This window comes from Rhincodon typus, chromosome 3 (genome assembly GCF_021869965.1).
Source record: "Rhincodon typus isolate 14 chromosome 3, sRhiTyp1.1, whole genome shotgun sequence".
Taxonomy (NCBI): Eukaryota; Metazoa; Chordata; class Chondrichthyes; order Orectolobiformes; family Rhincodontidae; genus Rhincodon; species Rhincodon typus.
The window spans coordinates 23,738,861-23,759,359 of record NC_063334.1 but is presented as its reverse complement, the minus strand read 5'-3'; the positions used below and the strand labels follow the sequence as shown (position 1 = coordinate 23,759,359).

Here is a 20,499-nt window from a genome sequence, read left to right as displayed (position 1 = left end):
GTTCCTTTTTCAGGCAGGGATTGAATCAATACTACTTTGCCTATTCCCAGTGATACAACTTTGCCAACACCTAGGAACACCCTTGTTTGAAAAAAAAAGAATCTGAAAGGAAGTGCAGTGAAATATACCCATCAAAAGAAATTGCTATTATTTCACTGAGATTGCAGAGACAAATTTACAGCTGGGTCATAATTTATACTCCTTTTACTATTATTCAATGCACAATGTACGAATTAATTAATAAATTCTGACCAATCTCCATTCAATAGATAGAACTATTTTGTAATTTTAATGAGCTGTTTTACCTATTTGAAGGAGTATAAAGAAGAATTGCCAGTGTTTGTATTGGCGTGATCGTTGTGCTCCCAGTGACCAATGAGAATCTGGTTTCTATCTTACCAGAGCTTTCTTAGAATTGTCATATAGACTGAGTTTTAGCTGTTGCTTTTACAGTTAGATTTTCCTAATATTGCAATGGCTTTCTTGAAGTTCCAACAATAATGGTTACCATTATACCTTATTTCATAGCAGACATTGTCAGTTTCCCACGATGAACTCCTGTCCACACTGAAAGAGAATATACCACATAGCCCAAATGTATTTTTCAACTTTGAGTTAAATTCAATTAAAGTTAAAATAATTTGTACAGAAGCAAAAATAAAAACAGAGCTAGTAACTCTGACTTGGACAATACTTAAATCTGTCCAAAACAAAATAACATAGAATCCAAAATTATAGTAGAATGTTGTTAACAAAGTCTTTGCAATGACTGTCTATTCTATAGAATCTTTCACATTATTACCAGATAGAAATATGAAGGCTGGTCTGGTATACATGTGATTGACTCTTTACTATCCTCCGGGAAATTTGGAAAGAACAATAAAGGTTTGCCTAGTCAATGATGCCCATATCCCATGGTCAAATTTAAAAAAGAAAGGATAACTGTTGATATAGCAAACACCCACACCAAGTATGTAATTCTTTTGGTTTCCAGGGCAAAAAACAGACACAAGATCAAATTAGTACTTTCCCTTTGGCTAAGAAATCATATTATCAGTCTATGTTATCATTCACATAGTTAGGATATGACCTATGTTTTCCTGATCTCCAGCTTATGCATAGTCCATTTGGCTCTGATTGTGAAACTTTAAGCTCTCATGCTTGAATAACTGATATTCCTCTTCATGGGCAATAGTCATGGTTGTCTATTGTCCCAACAGAAACAAAGGAACTCTTGAGAATACATCTAACTCAAACCTCATTTTAAAGTCTTTTAAAGAAATAAGATATAATACAGATAATGCAGTGCTGGAGGCATCCATTGTTGTTAAAAGTTGCTTTGTTACTCCCGTACATTCATAATGAGAAGAATTAATGAATTATTTATTACAAAATTCAGAATTACAGCTGACTTAGTTCTGTAATTTTTCACAGTCATGCCATCTTGGAGCAGAAGAAGCCAAAGAAAAATTATCCAGTCTGACAAAGGTCAAGGACAAGTTGACCCTTGAACTGTCTGTTACGAACAAACGATTGTCTCAGACACAGAAAGAACATGTTGCTTTGCTAGCAGCTTGTGCTCTTATGGCTGGTGCATTGTGCCCATTATACTGTAGATCCCGTGAACTCTCTGTGCAGAAGGACATCCTTCAAGAGCAAGTACATACCTGTGAATATTTCAAAAATGAAATCAGGACTGTTGTCCAGGTTCTTTCTCTGGAAAGTAATCCAAGCAAGTTGAAGAAAAAAAAAACCTCAAAAAGGATTGATACAAGTTTTCAGAAAAAGTGTTATAGCAATCTTAGCGGCCAACAGACTTCAAGCCTTGGGTCTTGGATATAAGCCTCTATTTACTTGGACTGAAGGCTTTAATAATAAACCAAGACTTGCAATTTGCACCGGCAAAGTGAAGTCCTACATCACTCACTCAAGTAAGTACTGACCTGGCTGTTATTTCGAAATTGCAATTTATTACTATTTTAGCCGCAGATCTTCAACTACTAACTCCCTATTTGATCTTTATAGATTCTGCTCCAAAATTATTCAAAATAAGTGATCATAAATGTCTGGAAATCTGCTCTTTATGAATAAACAAAATCAGTAATGTAACATCAGCTCTGTGAGAAACTGTGAATGGCAGTTTCCATTCTCCTATTGGGAATTCCAATCCTTAATTAAGATCTTTAATCATTTAATCTATTGTCGATGCAGTAGATTTTGGACACTGACACTGGCTGATATTTTTGTTGATCCAGTAAACATTATCTGCTGACAACCAGAAATCTCTTTGTCTGACATTAGTGTTGACTGCTCCCAATTGGTGCCACCTATTCTCAAGTCTGACCTCAGTGTGTTATGGTGTCATTAGAATTTATCTTGTTTCAATATCAGCTGTTGGACATTTCAATCGGCAACACTGAATCATTCTTGAAAGATGATATGTAAGAAGCAAGTGCAGGTTTTGTTTCAAAATGTATTACCCTCAAATTTCAATTGTCACTTCTCCCCTCCTATTCTGAAGGCTAGATATGTGGTGGTACAGTCCATGGATGCCACTGATCTTAAAATTTCTTTTTTTGGTCATTTTTTTTTCCATTGTGCCAGGCCAAACTACTAGTATTAGCCATCCATATGATTTCAGAACATATTGCAGCTGAGCATGCTTCAAATCTGGCTTATCTCTCATCTTTCCAGGAAGGGTCATTAGGAAATAATTGAAGTAGAATTGTGGCTAACTTTTTTCCCCATTGCCTGATGACAGTTGTATCACTAGCTCAAACCTAACTAGCATTAAAAAAAACTGCACACAATACTACAGGTGTCATCTCACCACAGCCCTGAACCATTGCAGTGAGAAATCCCTGCCTCTGCACTTGAATCTTCTTAATATGAGGGCCAGCATGCAATTTGTCTTCTTCACTGCCTGCTGCACCTGCATGCTTACTTTCAGTGACTAGGTCTAGTTGCTAATCTTTCCTAATCTGTCACCATTCAGTTAATTATCTGCCTTCCTATTTACCTACATTATATTTCATCTGCCATGCCTTTGCCTACTCATTCAACTTATCGAAATCTCTGCACCTTCCTCACAGCTCATCCTCCCATCCAGCTTTTTGTCATCTACAAACTTGGAGATATGTTGTTTAATTACCTCATCTAAATCATTAATACATATTGTGAATAGCTGGGGTCCAAGCAGTGATCCCTGCTGTACCCCACGAGTCACTGCCTGCCACTCCAAAAATGATCCATTTATTCTTACTCTGTTTCCTGTCAATGGTTATAAGAACAGAAAACTTTAAGTGGAGATTTAATAGAGGTGTTCAAAGTTATTAAACAATTAGAAAAATTGATATAAGGTAACAAATTGCAGTGGTAACCTGGGGGAAACAGCCTGTTGTCATTTTGAATGCACTACCTGAAACATTAATGCATGAAAATTTGATAAGTTACTGAGAATTGGCTGGGAGGAAAATTTCTAGGGAAGAGAAAAGAATAGGGGAGTGAAATTAATCCGTTTTCTTTCAAAGAGCTGACACGTTAGACCAAGTGGTTGCCTCCTGTATATTTCTAGCATTTGCAGTTAAAGAATTGCTAAATTCCTGTAAAATATTGGTGATAATAAGAAGAATTCAATAAGCATTCTTTTGGACAGATGGTTTTGAAGCAAGACTGTTTCTTGGATATGTGTTGTACTCTTGTCTATAAAGAAATTTCTCTTTGAGGAAAATCTCTCGTTTTAACCATCCATACAGGTTTAACTTAACAAAGTACTTAATGATGATACCCTCGGGTCCAGATGAAGACCAGATGTTTGATATCAGTTGCCAGTTCCATCGGTCTTGGTGATGTTTGCCATGCAAGGAAGTTATTTACTTGTGACAATGGGATGAGCTTGTCTAAATACTTCATTACACCACTTCTTTTGAATTATCTAGATTCTTTGAATTTGGTGAATATTGTTTAATCTTAGTTTGGAATGTGCCATAAGCATGTGTCTTTTTTCAGTAGATGGTTTCTTGTTCTTGCGAAAAGTGAGTCTGTCCCAGGATAGGTGCTTTCCAGTACAGACCTATAAATTTAGTCACTGCACGCTCATTTATCAATCATAGCAGGGTGCCCAGGCATTTGATATGGTGATTGGGACACCTTACTTATTTACATACTGGAATTGTTGCTTCACAGGCTTCCAAATTGCACAGTGGAACTTGTTACATTGCTAAATAAAAGATTAAAATTCAGGTCTGCTGCTATGGGCCATCTTGTGATATCGGACTGCTCAATCAAATTGTCCAGCAACCCATGGCACTGATGGGCAGGAAGGATTCTTCAGCCTAGCCATTACATACAGACTTATTGCTAGTTTGTCATTTGAGATTTGCTGGCCAACTTCTGGTAATTATCTGCTCTTCTTTCTAATCTGGAGGACAGATTTGCAATTGCTGAGAAGGGTTTGTTGATATTGACTGATACCTAACCCATTTTACTGCAGTTATGGGTAATTTAATTTGCTGGTTTTGTGGCTAGAATGGGAAGAGCAGCAAGAAACAGAGGAAAGAGCAGGAAAAGTTTTAAAAGGGAGGAGGAAAGCACTGCACAAAAGGCTTTCCCAAACATTGTTTTATAGGAACAGTTCTCTGACATGAACTGCTGGAAGAACAATACCTCAGGTGCTTCCACTTCAAGGAAGTCATCATTATTTAGCCTGCCATAGTCACATTAGCCACAGAGCAGTATGTGGGCAGTATGGTTGATGGCCGTGAAGGTCACTTTGGCCGTTTTCTTTTGTGTTACAGGCCCTTTCTTGGCTGAGGGAAATGTCTTAGTAACATCTTCACGGTCCATTGTACCAGATGTAGCAGGTGTAACTTCACATATCAAAAGGAATATCCTACATATGTTTTTCCAAGGATAGAGCAAAACAGGATGAGAGAGGACTTGGCTTTATATTCTTGGCAGTCTTCCTTGAGTTCCATGATGCTGTAGACAGCATTCCAGTTTCTTGAGTCTGACGTTTCTCTCAATAAAAATTGATTCCATTCTCTCAAATTCCAGCTGGCTTGTGGTCACAAGGAGCAGGTCATGCAGATCTGTGCCTGATTTTTTTTGGCAGCAATCATCATCCCACACTAAATTTTGCTTATGGTTATTTAATTTGGTATTGGACAGTATGGGCACAATTAGATGCACAGACCACAGGTCTGAGTAACCACAACTTCTGTATCCAAGAGGATAAATAATGGAAACCCAAAATAATAATAAACCATAATCCCAGTTTCAGAAAGGCAGTGTGAAAAGTGAATTTTCTTTAAGCTGTCCTGTTATCTCAGTTTAGTTCCATAAAATAGATCATTGTGTATTGCAAATTCCTTCTATGTTAGAAACTGTTGCAATAGCTCAGGACCTGGAATTGGTTGTTTTTATCTTTATCTTGGCTGGAATTACTAAGTCATCTTTTTATTTAATTTTATAATGATGTTTCTGTGAATTTAAGCTTTTGATTCTGAAAACTGTTTTGTGAACAGTTAGCACAAGGCAAGTTATCACATGGTGAAGACATAGGCAATATTTAGTAATATATCCAAGAAGCAGAAACCGCTCTATTACTTCAGTGTATAAAAACACTGAAATTTAAGGCAGAACATATTCCATATTGAAATTAAACATTTTCTTCTACTAGAATTCTCACAAAAATGGTTAACAAAATTTCATAGCATGCTTCAGTATAGGTTTTACATTTTTCTGTATACATTATTCTATGCATTTACCTAATACTATATGTACTGTTATGTTACTTTGTCACTCTTTTTTGTTAGGACAGGAAAGTGAGCCGAACCATTTTATCCAGGCTGTTGAATGGTTTTCCAGTTCTGAGCTATTGGCTGCAGTAGTTGATTCTATGGCTGAGTTACAGGATGTTATCACTAAATCAAGTAAGTCGATCCTACAGTTCAGTCTGGAAAAAATAACCTATAATCAGTCTATTTAATATTACAACTGTACATACATGTTCAACCTAATTAAAAACTCTGGCCAAATGTAGACAGTGATCATAAAAGGGAAATGTGATTTAAACTTTACTTTTAACAGTATTGAGAACCTATGGTTACAAATGGATTTGTAGATGACATTTTGTTTACTAAAATTTTCAATAATGTGCAGCAAACAACTCTTCAAGGACTTTTTTCATTTATTGCACTGTATTATTAACTGATTGCAATGTCCAAGATGTACTCTGTGATCGTTTGCTTGTTGAGATCAGTATGTGAATATACTCCAGTTAACTGCTGCTCCGTCATTGTGTTGTATGATCTCGTATTCTCTGGCATGCAGTTTCTTTCACTGTATAAAGTTCAAATCCTTAATGCAAGGTAAAGCGATATTTTCAAGTTGTCATGCATGACCTCAGCATAAAGCCATTTTTGTGCATTAGTTACATGTTTCATCTTTTTCCCCGTAACATTGAATGCAGCCGAATGTTATTAACTGCATTCTATGTGACTGATGAATTGAGATTATTGTTTAATTTTCCATCATCTCACACTGACTAACAGGGATCTAAGCAATTGGTTGATTCTGCTTTAAATCATTCATGTCGAATTTGGAAAACATGTATTTTCCGGAATTGTACATATTCTGAGTTTTCTGTCTTGAAAATGTCTTGACAAGTTCCAAATATAATGGAAGTCAATTAAAAAGACCTGACTCAAAGGTTCCGTGGAATGCAACAATCTTAATCCCCTGTTTTGAGAAATTTTGAAACCACTTTTATGATAAATATAAAACTGTTTTGTGTACAGCTGTCAAGGCCTGTTTCATAACCTAAGCTCCTGCCAACTGGTGAACTTACAGCTAAATATAGTGCTGGCCGCATCTCTACACAGAATAAATATTTAGAGAATTAAACTTACCTCAGGGGGAAAAATTGGAGGTTGGAGCATAACAAACTTGTGATCTGCTGACAAGAGGTCCTACAAAATATTGTGGATCAAATAAAATCTAGAAGTTTATAATATAAGTTGAGAATGCACACCAAAATGACAAAATAAAAGTTGCCAGAAAGAGTACATTTGAAGAAACTGGAGTGAAAATTGAGGCAATTAATGCCACACACAAACAAATAGATAATTTTGGCCACTTAGGACAAGGAAAACAAAAATGGTAGATCTATGCCAAAGTCACGAGGATTGAGATAGGCAGAAGTAATTTCTTGAAGGTTAAGGATATGTTAATAGCAATAAATTCTAGCTTCTAACAAGGAAATAAACTTAATGTAAAAACCAAAAGAACTGCGGATGCTGTAAATCAGGAACAAAAACAAAGTTGCTGGAAAAGCTCAGCAGGTCTGGCAGCATCTGTGGAGGAGAAAACATAGTTAACGTTTCGTGTCCGGTGACCCTTCCTCATAAACTTAATGTATTTTGTGCAGATTTCAAACAAAATATTTCCATCAAGTAGTATTGGTTCTTCTTCATACGTAGAATCTCTACAGTGTGGAAGCAGGCCATTTGACCCATCAAGTTTACACCAACCCTCCAAAAAGCATCCCACCAAGGCCCAATCCCCGTACCTTGTAACTCTGCATTTCCCATGGCTATTCTACTCAGCCTGCACATAATGGGCAATTTAGCATGGCTAATCCACTTAACCTGCACATCTTTGGGCTCTGGGAGGAAACCTGAGCATCCAGAGGAAACCCAGGCAGACACAGGAAGAACATGCAAACTCGACACAGTCAGTGGCCCGAGGCTGGAATTGAACCAAGGTCCCAGGTGCTGTGAGTCAGCAGTGCTTACCACTGAGCCACCAAGCCACCGTGCCACTGCAATATTGGCTACTAAAGAGATCTGCCTCTTGTCTATTTGGTTATAGCAAATCATGTATGAAGCAATAAAGGAGATCATGCCAAGGCCTAAGCATGTTGAGATTACCTTGCCTGCCTTTGTTGGAAAATAGTCAGAATGTCCAATCATTTGCTAATTTCTCCTTGGATGTGTTCTGAGTCCTTAGTACTTGATATAGTTACTCCATACTTCTGACAATGCTACAAATGTTTTTTCTACAAAATATTATCAACAACATGCTATTTCAAAAAGAGTAAGAATAGATTTTGGTCTGATTTATTGTTGTCACATGTACTTAGGTACAGTGACAGGTTTTGTTTTGCGTGCAGTACAGGCAGATCATAACATACAATGACATACAGACCATATGATGAACAGAACAAGGCATACAAAGTTACGGTTGCACAGGTGTACTAAAGCAAGATGAGCATTTGATTTGAAATTTGAGAGGTCTATTCAGCAGTTCTAATAACAGCAGGGAAGAAGCTATTCTTGAACATGTTGTTACATGTGTTTAAGCTTCTGTACCTTCTGCCTGACGAGAGACGTTGGAAGAGATTGTAACCAGGATGGGAGAGGTCTTTGGTTGCTTTTCCGCAGCAATGAGAACTGTAAATAGAGTCAATGGATGGGAGGTGGGCTTACGTGATGGTCTGGGCTATGTTCACAATTTTCTGTAGTTTCTCACAGTCCTGGGCTGAGCAGTTGCCGTACCAAGCCATGCTACACCCAGATAGAATGCTTTTATTGTTAAATTTGGTGAGAGTCCTTATGGTCATGCCAAATTTCATTAGTCTCCTGAGGAAGAACAGGCGTTGTTGTGCCATCTTGAATGTCTCATTGACATGGGTGGTCCAAGATAGATTGTTGGTTATCGTCACTCCCAGGAACTTGAACATCTCGATCCTCTCCACCTTAGCTCCAACGATGTAGGTAGCATGTCCTCCTCCTTTCTTCCTGAAGTCAATGAGCAGCTGTTTAGTTTTGCTGACATTGAGGGAGAGATTGTTATCTTTGCAACATGATACTGAGCCCTCTGCCTCATCATTGTTTGATATCCGGCCTACAACTGTGGTGTCATTAGCAAACTTGCTATCTACAAGGGTGTTGAAGATTATTGTGGAGGAGATGTTGTTGTCTATCTTTTATTAATTGTGGTCTGTGGGTTAGAAAGCTGAGGATCCAGTTGCAGAGGGCAGAGCTGAAACCTAGGTCTTGGAGTTTGGAGCCTGACGCAGATATCCTTATTATCCAGATGTTCCAGGGATGAGTGTACAGCTAGGGAGATGGCGCGGCCATGGACCTGTTGTGCTGGTAGGTAAATTGCAATGGGATCGAGGCAGGCTGGGAGGCTAGAGTTCATGTGAGCCATGATGAACACCTCAAAGCACTTCATAATTATGGAGGTCATAGCCACTGGGAGGTAGTTGTTGAGGCACATTGCAAATACAAACAGTAGAGATATGTTATCTCATTTTTCAACTTACCAAATGGCTACATTTAGTCAAGTTGAAGATTTTAAACACAAGACAGTTAAAATCCTTTTTCAATGTCTGATGGGCATGGTTTCCAAGTCAAACTGCCCATTTCTTGATAATGACAATCCAAATTTTGAACCATGTCTTTAGCTTTCACACTTCACCAGTAAAGAGCAGCAATTGAGAAGTGGTACTACTGGTGTAATAACCATTAAAAGATCACTTTGCCTGTTTGTCAAGAATACAAAAAAGTTTGACTTTGGAATTTTAGAGCTAAATCAACATTCATTGCTACCACAAACTCTGCTTTCCAGGAAACAAATGAGCTCTTTCATTTTCATTCAGAACAAAACCAGCAAATGGAGCATTGACTATCGTTTTCAAACGTTTCTATAAATATTACCCCATCTCTGCTATTCACATGTTAGAACCAATAGTACATGGCAATATGAATGATTGAATATCATGCTCAATGTTAAGTTCAAACAAATCCAATTTTGGCTGCAAGAGTCTTAACTTGTATTTTAGAATTTATGGAGTAATGTCAACATTTTAAAGAGCAATATAATCTGTTTAGTGGGCATAATTTGAAGCTATAGGAATCCATCCTTTAAGAATAATAAACATAAAACAGTCTGAAGATGTTACAATTTTTAAAAATTCCGCTGTCTTGCTTGGATTGATATGTTCGGCAGTGTTGCTTGTTTTCCATCAGTTGTAGTTGTTACCCGTTGGTGTTTTCCCATGGGATCTTTGAGAATGCATGGCTGCTTTCTAAAAATCAGTATTATCCAGGGGTTCCAAGTTCATAGTTTCATTGACAGATCAAAAAGGCTGCTAAAGGATTAGCTGCCTTTGATTTGGGGATGGATAGATGTTTGTTTGCTTCTATAAGTGATTAAGCACCTGTGTTTTTTCTTTAAAAATGGTCCATATCAAAAGATTTTTTGAAATGGCCATATCTTTACTGTGAGAATGCGATCGAGGCAGACCGGGAGGCGAGAGTTCATTTTTACTGTCCTGGTTTTTGGAACTTAATTTAGTCCCTAAATGGCTCCCAAGATCTGTGCGGCATGACTACTATGTGAGTTATTATTGGAATGTAAAATGGCTGGGGTGGGCAGGGGTCATAAATTGGCATAGAAAGATACAAGGTATCGGGGGATTAGAAATGAGGATGAGAAGACTTAAAGTTTATAACAACTGGGATAATTTTGCAGGGAACAGAGGCTGGCCTTCAAACTGTCCCTGTGACTTCTCTCTGACTCTATCTTGCATCTGGCCCCTCCTCCAAGTAACTTTTCCCAATGAGCTGCCTCACTTGGATTATCAAAAATAAAACTCTGGGTCAGTGCTTTGTTGATGTAGTAGTATATTAAACTTGCTGAATTGAACAAGATCAGCTCATTCTATTGACTAATGTATTTCCCTCCTTTTTTCTTCATGAATATAAGGAGCATGATGAATGAAAGAAGGCTTGGAAATTTATAGAGCAGTAGATCAAAAAGAGCTGTCACTTTCTGAAAATATGAATGTTTGTTCCTGCTGTGTGGATCAGCAGGGAGGAGGCAAACTCTCTAGGGACGTGGACTGAACTAAACCTTTGATGAACAAATATTGTGCTGCTTCAAGAGGTTCAACACAGGAGGATAACAAACTTTGATGCAGAAGAGAAATCGTCCTGTGAAGGTGAATGTGAATAAGCAGGGGAAGAGGTAGTAAGCAGAGCAGCTTCCCATATCTATAGGTTGCATTAATGAATTTTTAAGCTGTCCATGAATAAGACAGCAGATGCTATGAGATCCCATGCTGTTTCTCCCCTGAACCCTGTAATTGCAGTTTTTAGAAATTACATACCACTTGTCAGTAAAGAAATTGTCTTGCCCATCAGGTCTGTCCAGTGTTTGTGCTCCATGTTTGTCTCCACCAACCCTTCTTCATCTATTCCCACTTGTTCTTTTAAACTCTTCCTGAATCTTCAGCTTCAGTTTACACCAGACTTTCATTCCTGACCGGGAGAGACAAGGACATTGGTTGGAGTAAAACTGGGTGGAGAACTTCACCCTTCTTTGTCACACTTCACCCTTCTTTGTCAAGGCAACTGCATCAAATCTTCATTATCTCAGGGGATATGGATGTGGACTTCCCATGGATAACAAAAAGTGCGGATGCCACTCCTATGTACCGCGAAGGACCATGCAATCAAACCAAATGAGAGTGAGTGTAGTTTTGGTTGGAAGAGCATATATCATAAAAGGGAATGGTTGAAAGAAATTTATACATACCAAGGCACAACTAACTAATGCAGTTGGCTTATAAGAAAAATACTGTCGATGCTGGATATCGGAAACCAATACTGAGAATACCGGAGAAACTTATGTCTGGCAGCATCTGCGGAGTAAGAAATGGAATTTAAGTCTGGTACGATTAAGGGGAGGTGATGGCCTAGCGGTATTATCACTGGACTATTAATCCAGAAACTCAACTAATGTTTTGGGGAACCAGGTTCAAATCTTGCCATGGCCGATGGTGGAATTTGAATTCAATAAAAAAAATCTGGAATTAAGAATCTACTGATGACCATGAAAAACCCATCTAGTTGACTAATGCCCTTCAGGGAAGGAAATCTGCCAACCTCACCTGGTCTGGGCTACATGTGACTCCAGACCAACAGCAATGTGGTTGACTCTCTCTCACTTGCCCTCTGAAATAGCCTAGCAAGCCAATTGCTACAAAGTCTCAAAGAAATCAAACTGGACGGATCACCTGGCATCAACCGAAACACCTGAAAACACAGCAGCAGAAACAGCCCTGTTGACTCTGCGAAGTCCTCCTTATTAACATCTGGGGGCTAGTGTCAAAACTGGGAGAGCTGTCTCACAGACTATTCAAGCAGTAGCCTGACATTGTCTATAAGGTATGATTCCATGAGTAAGGGACATAGTCATACACCACAATCACCATCCCTGGATACGTCCTGTCCCACCAGCAGGACAGACCTGGCAGAGGTGATATACAGTCAGAAGAGAGTTTCCCTGGGAGTCCTCAACATTTATTCTGGAACCCATGAAGTCTCATGGCTTCAGGTTAAATAAGAGCAAGGAAACTTCCTGTTGATACCACAAACCGTCCTCCCTCAGCTGCTGAATTGGTACTCCTCCATGTTGAACAACGCTTAGAGGAAGTATTGAGGATGGCAAGGGCACAAAATGTACTCTGGGTGGCGGATTTCAATGTCCTTCACCAAGAGTGGTTCAGCAGCAGTATTATTGATCAAGCTGCTAGGCTGGGTCTGTGGCAGGTGGTGGGGGAACCAGCAAGAGGCAAAAAACATACTTGACCTCATCCTTACCAATCTGCTAGCTGCAAATGCATCTGTCCATGACTGTATTGGTAAGAGTGACTCCCCACACAATTCTTGTGGAGACAAAGTCCCACCTTCGCATTGAGAATAACTTCCATCGTGTTGTGTGGCATTCAGCATGCTAATTGAGACAAACTGAACAGATCTAGCAACTCAAGACTGGGCACCCATGAGGTGCTGTGGACCATCAACAGCAGTAGAATTGTACTCCAGCACAATCTGTAACCTCATGGCCCAGCATATCCCTCAGTCATATCCCTCACCATAACCATCAAACCAATGGATAACCTCTTGCTCAGTGGAGAGTTCAGGAGGACATGCCTGGACCAGCACCAGTCATACCTGAAGATGACGTGTCAACTTGGTGGACTACTTGCATGCCAAACAGCATAGGCAGCAAGTGATTGACAGAGCTAAGTGATCCCACAACCAATGGATCAGATCTGAGCTCTGCAGTCCTGCCACATCCAGTTGTGAATGGTGGTGAATGATTAAACAACTCACTGGAGGAGGAAGCTCCACAAAGATTTCCATCATCAATAATAGAAAAGCCCAACATGTCTGAGCAAAAGATAATGCTGAAGCTTTCATAGCAATCTTCAGCCTGAAGTGTTGAGTGGATGATCCATTTCAGCCTCCTCCAGTGGTCCCCAGCATTACAGATACTAGTCTTCAGCCAATTCTATTCACTCCTTGTCATATGAAGAAATAGTTGGAGACACTGGATACTACAAGGGCTACGGGCCCTGAAAACATTCTGGCAATAGTACAGAAGACTTGTGCTATAGAACTTGCTGCTCTTCTAGCCAAGCCGTTCCAGTCCTGAATGTAAAACCAGGAAAAACCCAACCTGGCCATTTACTGCCCCATCATTCTACTCTTGATCATCAGTAAAGTGATGGAGGATCTCATCAACAGTGCTATCAGGCAGCACCTGGTCAGCAATAACCTGCTCGTGACGCCCAGTTTGTGCCACTCAGCTCCTGACCTCATTACAGCCTTGGTTCAAACACGGACAAAAGATTGAATTCCAGAGGTGAGGTGAGAGTGACAACTTGACATCAAGGCTGCATTCAATGGAGTGTGTCATCAAGTAGCCCTGGCAAAACTGGAATGAATGGGTATCAAGAGGCAAACTCTTTGGTGGTTAGAGTTATACCTGACATGATTGTGGTTTTTGGAGGCCAGTTATCTCAGCTCCAGGACATCTGTGCAGGGGTTCCTCAGGGTAGTGTCCTAGGCCCAACCATCTTCAGCTGCTTCATCAATGACCTTCCCTCCATCATAAGGTCAGAAGTGAGGATGTTTGCCAATGGTTGTATCATTCTCGACGACTCAGATAGTGAAGCAGTCCATGTTCAAATGCAACAAGATCTGGACGATATCAGCTTGGGCTGACAAATGGAAAATGACATTCGCGCCAGACAAATGCCAGGCTATGACCATCACCAATAAGAGACAATCTAACCACTGTCCCTTGACAATCAATGGTGTTACCATCACTGAATCCCCCACTATCAACATCCTGGTGGTTACCATTGACCAGAAACTGGACTCCCCACTTAACCACAGTGTCTACAAGAGCAGGTTAGAGGCCAGGAATACTGCAGTGAGTAACTCACCTCCAGACTCCCCAGAACCTGTCCACCATCTACAAGATACAAGTCCGGAGTGTGATGGAATACTCCCCACTTGCCTGGATGAGTGCAGCTACAACAACACTCGAGAAGCTTGACATCATCCGGTACAAAGCAGCCTGCTTGATTGGCGCTACATCCGCAAGTTTCTACCCTCTCCACCACTGACGCTCAGTAGCAGCAGCATGTAGTAATTATAAGATGCACTGCAGAAATTCACGAAAGATCCTCAGGCAGCACCTTCCAAACCCACAACCATTTCCGTCCAGAAGGGCTTGGGCAGCAGATATATGGGAACACTATCACCTTCGAGTTCCCCTCCAAGCCCCTCACTATCCTGACTTGGAAATATGTCATTTTCCCTTAATTATCGCTGGGTTAAAATCATGGAATTCCCTCCCTAATGGTGTTGTGGGTCAACTCACAGCAGGTTCAAGAAGCCAGCTCACCACTTCTCAAGGGCAACAAATATTGGCCAGCTAGCAACGGCCACATCTCACAAATAAATAAATTTTTAAAAATTCTTCTTTGGAATGCAGTTGGCTTGCTGAGAGAACTGAAGAAGTGGTAGTTGTGTCAGGAAAAGCCAGTCAGTGTATGAACCAAAACTTTAACAATTGTAAGGTGACCACGTAACTCAGCTGAAAAAAGACAGGCATGTCCTGGAGTCTTATGTTCTTGCTGTAGAACATCAAATAGCCAATGTATTTAGTCCTGCCACTAAATTTGCAGTTAGAATTACAAGAGTGGGTGGAACATAGTATAATACTAGACATTGTTACCAAAGGTCAGCATTGTGGAAGTAAATGTTAATCATTGATATGTACTGTTAAGATTTATGTCCTCAAATTTTGTGTCCACGCAGTGAATTGGTGGCATCAAATTTGACAAAGCATGCTGAAAAAAATAACAATCAGATTGTTCACCTGGGGCACATTTGCAGAGTTGTGTAAAAGTCTTGTCGAACAATGATTGATGCAACAGTCTCCCTTGATACAGGTTCCTTTCAAACATTTCTCTCTCCTGTAGTAGGTTGGCAAGAAAGTGTTTTGCAGCTGGAAATGCGCTGCATTCTAAAACTTCTGTATGTTGCTGATGTTCATTTGCCTGAATCCATTGCTGTCCTTGGACTCTCTCCCCTCCAAAGCTCCCAGAAGGAGGTTTTCTCTAATTTGCTACGTGGATAGTACTATGTATACCCTTTCTTCTTTGCACTACAATGCCATTTAAACAACAGGACAACCACAATTTAAATCAATGCTTGAAAGTGCAGAATGTAGACATTTCTAAAATGAGACAAGTCTTCCAAGGTTTTTTATCCTGCGCTCATCAGGACTAGCATGCAATGAGTAGATTTGTAAAAACAGACATCAATTTAAGCAGCATGATAATAGGGTACTGACTGGTTTAGCCAACATTGGCATGGAGATACAACAGGAACAGTCAACTGTTGCTTTTAGTTCATAGTCTAGGCATGTAGACTCTAATTGGTCTTACTATTACCATTGGAATGCAGTAGAGATAGGCAGTCTCTATGACACCTTTTTTTTAAAAAAGTTGTAATGTATGTACAAATTTACGTAACCTGTGGCTTGATACAGTCTTCTAGCGAGACTGTATGGCCTATATACCTGGCATCACACCAGCACTGAAACTCCTATCACATTGCTCATTTGGCTTTTTGGCTTGACAGCAGCAACATGTTTAGTAAAGTGAAAAATACTCGTGGGTTTGCTATAGAGCAGGGGCATCAGAACTGTTGCTTAATTTTCAAGACTCTTTCCCCTGCCAGGGTAACATAAGGTAGATTGGACACTGTTCAGGGTCTAAAGTGGTGGTTGTATAAGATGTGATACATGGCCATATGAGCAAATTGTGCTCAACCAGACCATGTTGCATGCCCCAGAACAGTATGTTCATCATTAGATGAGATTCTGCCAGTGGACATCATTTATTAAATAATCCACACCGTGTTAAGAATTACATCGAAAACCAATTTAAGATTGAGTTGGACTCACAGTGGGATGTATTTCTATGTGCTGGAAGCTACAAATATTAAAACATACCACCTGGTTTTATATAAGCAATAATAAATTGTACATGCATTGCACCTTTTTGTGTCCTGGAGACTGCCAAGCTCTGTCGAATTTTCATGGCAAAACTCTGAATAATCAGATCCTACCTGCCTTGCCTGATAACTAAGATTAACGGTTAACTATTCCTGCTGCATCTCCAATCCAACAATGGCCCATTCAATCAGTGCCTTCTTCTCATACTATATGAATTGGTGACCTTTATTTAAAGCTTTTTTTTCTTCTGGTCTAACCCTAATGAGTGTAAAATGAAAATCTTTGACTTCTTGGCTCTTTTGAACAATTTCCATCCCAATTCTGCATATGTCCCTGCCATTTCATCCCTTTTATAAAGATGCTTGTTTGCAAGCCAAACCATTGCTGCCTTTGAGACTTTGTTTAGTCTAATTAACAAAACACACTGCCAGATTAATTGAGAGTGGGAAGTTTAACTCATGTCATGGCAGAAACTAGACAGTTCAAAGACAATGATTCTGTTCGCTGTTCCATTCCTGTTCTGCAGCAAGTTTATCCAAGTTATTTTCATCACTGACTAAAGGAAGAAACTCAGTAGTACATCTTATCAGAATACAACAACGTACACAACCCAGCGGTGGTTTAATGGTCTCCTGATGGTAGAAGCTGAGGTTGCATCTTGTTGAGGCTAGAAAGAGCATGGGTGCTTCTTGTATTCCCTCCTTGCACTCAAGCCCAAAGAAATTCTGGGTCACAGCTGTCTCTGGCTTTTCCAGTTCCTTCTGAATCTTATTCTTGGGGTTTTGAAATAATTGCTAAAGTTTGTTCAATCTTTGCTCTGAGGACAACAACTGTCTTTCTTTAAAACTGAATTCAAACATGGTGAGATTTGAACTCGTGGAGGAATTACGAGACAGAAAATGTTAAGGTGCATCCAGTCCTCTCATCTTGGTAGCATCATCATGCAATAATAATTAAGTTATTAATATTGAATTGACTTCATCTTAAAACCGAGTAGAAGTGAGATGAAGAAACTCACTGACAGTGAACTTTGAGATCCATAGGTCCAATTGTGAATAGGAATGAGCTGGATTGAGAGAATCAAAGTGACTAAACCTGCAACTAATGCCCACTATCTAACCAATGTCCAAGTATACCCAAATCCCCTTTATTTGTTGTTCCAGTCTATCACCATTATTAGTTTTATATCATGTTCTGTGGACCATTAATACAACCTCTGGATTGTCAGTCCATTGGCATAGCCACCACACTATTGTACTTGTATACTGTTTGACTGAAATGGAATTAAGACACAGTGACAACAGTGTTCAGTTTCATTTTCAACTCCTCAGATAGTGAAACAGTCCATGCTGCGTGCATGCTGATACATGACTGGAATAATATTTGCCACTTAGGTGTCAGGCAATAACTATCCCTAAGAAAAGAACTTGCAACCATCTTGGTTTTCAGTGGCGTTATAATAGGTAGCTAAATACCGCTCCCCCCCACCCCACCCCACCCCACCCCACCCCACCCCACCAACACATAAAAGCCTCCACCCACCATCAGTATCCTGTTGACTAGGAGCTTAACTAGACTAACTTTGTGAATATTGTGATTGCAAGAACAGACCAGAGGCTGAGGATTCTGTGATGAATAACCTGCTTCCTGCAAAGGGCTATTCATGTTGAATATGATGGAATATTCTCTTACCTATAGGAATGAAGCTCCATCAACCTTGAAACTCAACACTGTTAAGAACTAAGAAGCCCACTGATGGACCACCACATTAAATTTCACTCTCTCCTTATTAGCTATGCATAATGACAACAGTACTTATCATCTGCACAATACATGGCAGCAACTACCTTAAACTTCTTTAACTGCACCCTCCAAACAAGGAGTTTCTTTGGCCTAGAACAAAAATGGTTGCAAGTACATGGGCATGCCACTGCCTGCAAGTTCCCCTTCAAGCCATAAACCATCTTTACTTGGAATTTCACAGCCACCGGGTCAAAATTTGGAACATACTAACCAGCAGCAATGTGTGAGCATATTCATTATATAGTCTCTGGCAAATGGTAGGCTTTCAAAAGTGAGATAGCAAGAGCTCAGAGGCTGTATGTTCCTGTTAGAGTGAACGGTAAGACTGGTAGGAGTAGGGGAGGCTCTGGCCAAGAATAAGTTAAGGAGACATATGCCAGGTATAGACAACTGGGATCAAGTGAATCTCTTGAAGAGTATAAGATGAGCAGGGGTATTCTTAAGAGGGAAATCAGGAGGGGAGAATCTTAACTTATCTCATATAATGATAGTCCAAAGAGATTCTCCAAGTACCTTAAGGGCAAAAGAGCAACTATAGGACAGAATAGAGCCCCTTAAAGATTAATAAGATCATCTATATGGGGAACTAGAGGAGATAGGAGAGATACTAAATGAATATTTCACGTCAATATTTACAGTGGAGAAAGACGTGGAAGCTAGGGAACTTGGGGAAATAAATATTGATGTCTTGAAAACAGTCCACATTATGGAACAGGAGGTGCTGGAGATCTTAAAAAGCATAAGGGTAGATAAATCTCCAGGACCTGATCAAGTTCATTGCGGTACATTGGGGGGCTTGGGAAAATAATTACAGGACCCCTAGCAGAGATATTTGTATCATCTGCAGCCATGGGTGAGGTGCCGAAAGACTAGAGGATGGCCAATGTTGTCCCTTTATTTAAGAAAGGCTGCAAGGAGAGGACTGGGAACGAGAGACCAGTGAGTCTGACGTCAGTGGTTGGTAAGTTGTTGGAGGGGACTCTGAGAGACAGGATTTATATGCATTTGGAGAGGCAAGGTCTATTAGGGATAGACAGAGATAGTAGGAACTGCAGATACTGGAGAATCTGAGATAACAAGGTGTAGAGCTGGATGAACACAGCAGGCATAAGCAGCATTAGCCTGCTGTGTTCATCCAGCTCTACGCCTTGTTATGTAGGGATAGACAGCATGGCTTTGTGCCTGAGAAATCCTGTCTTACACACTTAAGTTTTTTTGAGGATGTAACCAAGAAGATAGATGAAGGCAGAGTGGTAGACTTTGCCTACGTGGACTTTAATGAGGCCTTTAACAAGGTTCTGCGTGGTAGACTAATTAGTAAAGTTAAATCACATGGGATTCAGGGAGAGCTTACCAATTGGATGCAAAATTGGCTTGACAGTACAAGACAGAGGGTGTTGTTAGAGGGTTGTTCTTCGGACTGGAGGCCTATGAGCAGCAATGTTTCACAGGGATCGGTGCTGGGTCCACCGTTGTTTGTCATTTATATAAACGATTTGAATGAGAATGTAGGAAACATGGTTAGAAAGTTTGTGGATGACACCATAATTAGTGGTATCGTAGATGAAGAAGGTTATCTAAGATTATAAAAGGATTTTGATCAATTGGACTAATGGGCTAAGGAGTGGCAAATGGAGTTTAATTTAGCTAAATGAGAGGTGTTGGATTTTGGTAAGACAAATCAGGGCAAGATATACACAGTCAATGGTAGGGCATTAGGGAGTGTTGTCAAACAGAGGGACCTAGGGGTTCAGGTACATAGTTCCTTGAAAGTTGCGTCACAGGTAGACAGAGTGGTAAAGAAGGCATTTTTACGCTTGCCTTCATTGCTCGGACTGTTGAGTATAGGAGTTGCGACATTATGTTATGGTTGTACAGGATATTTGTGAGGTCACATTTGAAGTACTGAGTTCAGTTCTGGCCACCCTGCTATAGGAAGGATTTTCTTAAATTGGAGATTCAGAAAAGAATTTACAAGAATATTACTGAGACTGGAGGGTTTGAGTTACAAGGAGAGGCTGGGACTTTTCTCTATGGAACATATGAGGTTCAGGGTGACCTTATAGAGCTTTATGAAATCATTAGAGTCTTAGATAAGGTGAATAGCAAAGGCCTTTCTCCTAGGGTAGGGGAGTTCAAAACTAGAGGGCATAGGTTTAAGGTGAGAGGAGAAAGACTTAAAAGGGATCTGAGGGGCAACATTTTCACACAGAGTGGTTCGTTTGTGGAATGAACTGCTAGATGAAGTGGTAGGTACAGGTACAGTTAGAACATTTAGAAGACATTTGGACAGATGTGAAAAGG

General features: G+C 40.0%; 1 protein-coding gene across 1 annotated transcript in view; it reads left to right on the top strand.

The window, feature by feature from the left end:
• Positions 1-20,499, top strand: part of LOC109911240 (coiled-coil domain-containing protein 171) — a 128,018-nt gene that overhangs the window by 21,313 nt on the left and 86,206 nt on the right. Inside the window, 3 exon segments of the mRNA XM_048620014.1 lie at positions 1,435-1,743; positions 1,745-1,931; positions 5,817-5,933. Of these exon segments, the coding sequence (XP_048475971.1) occupies positions 1,435-1,743; positions 1,745-1,931; positions 5,817-5,933 (613 nt within the window).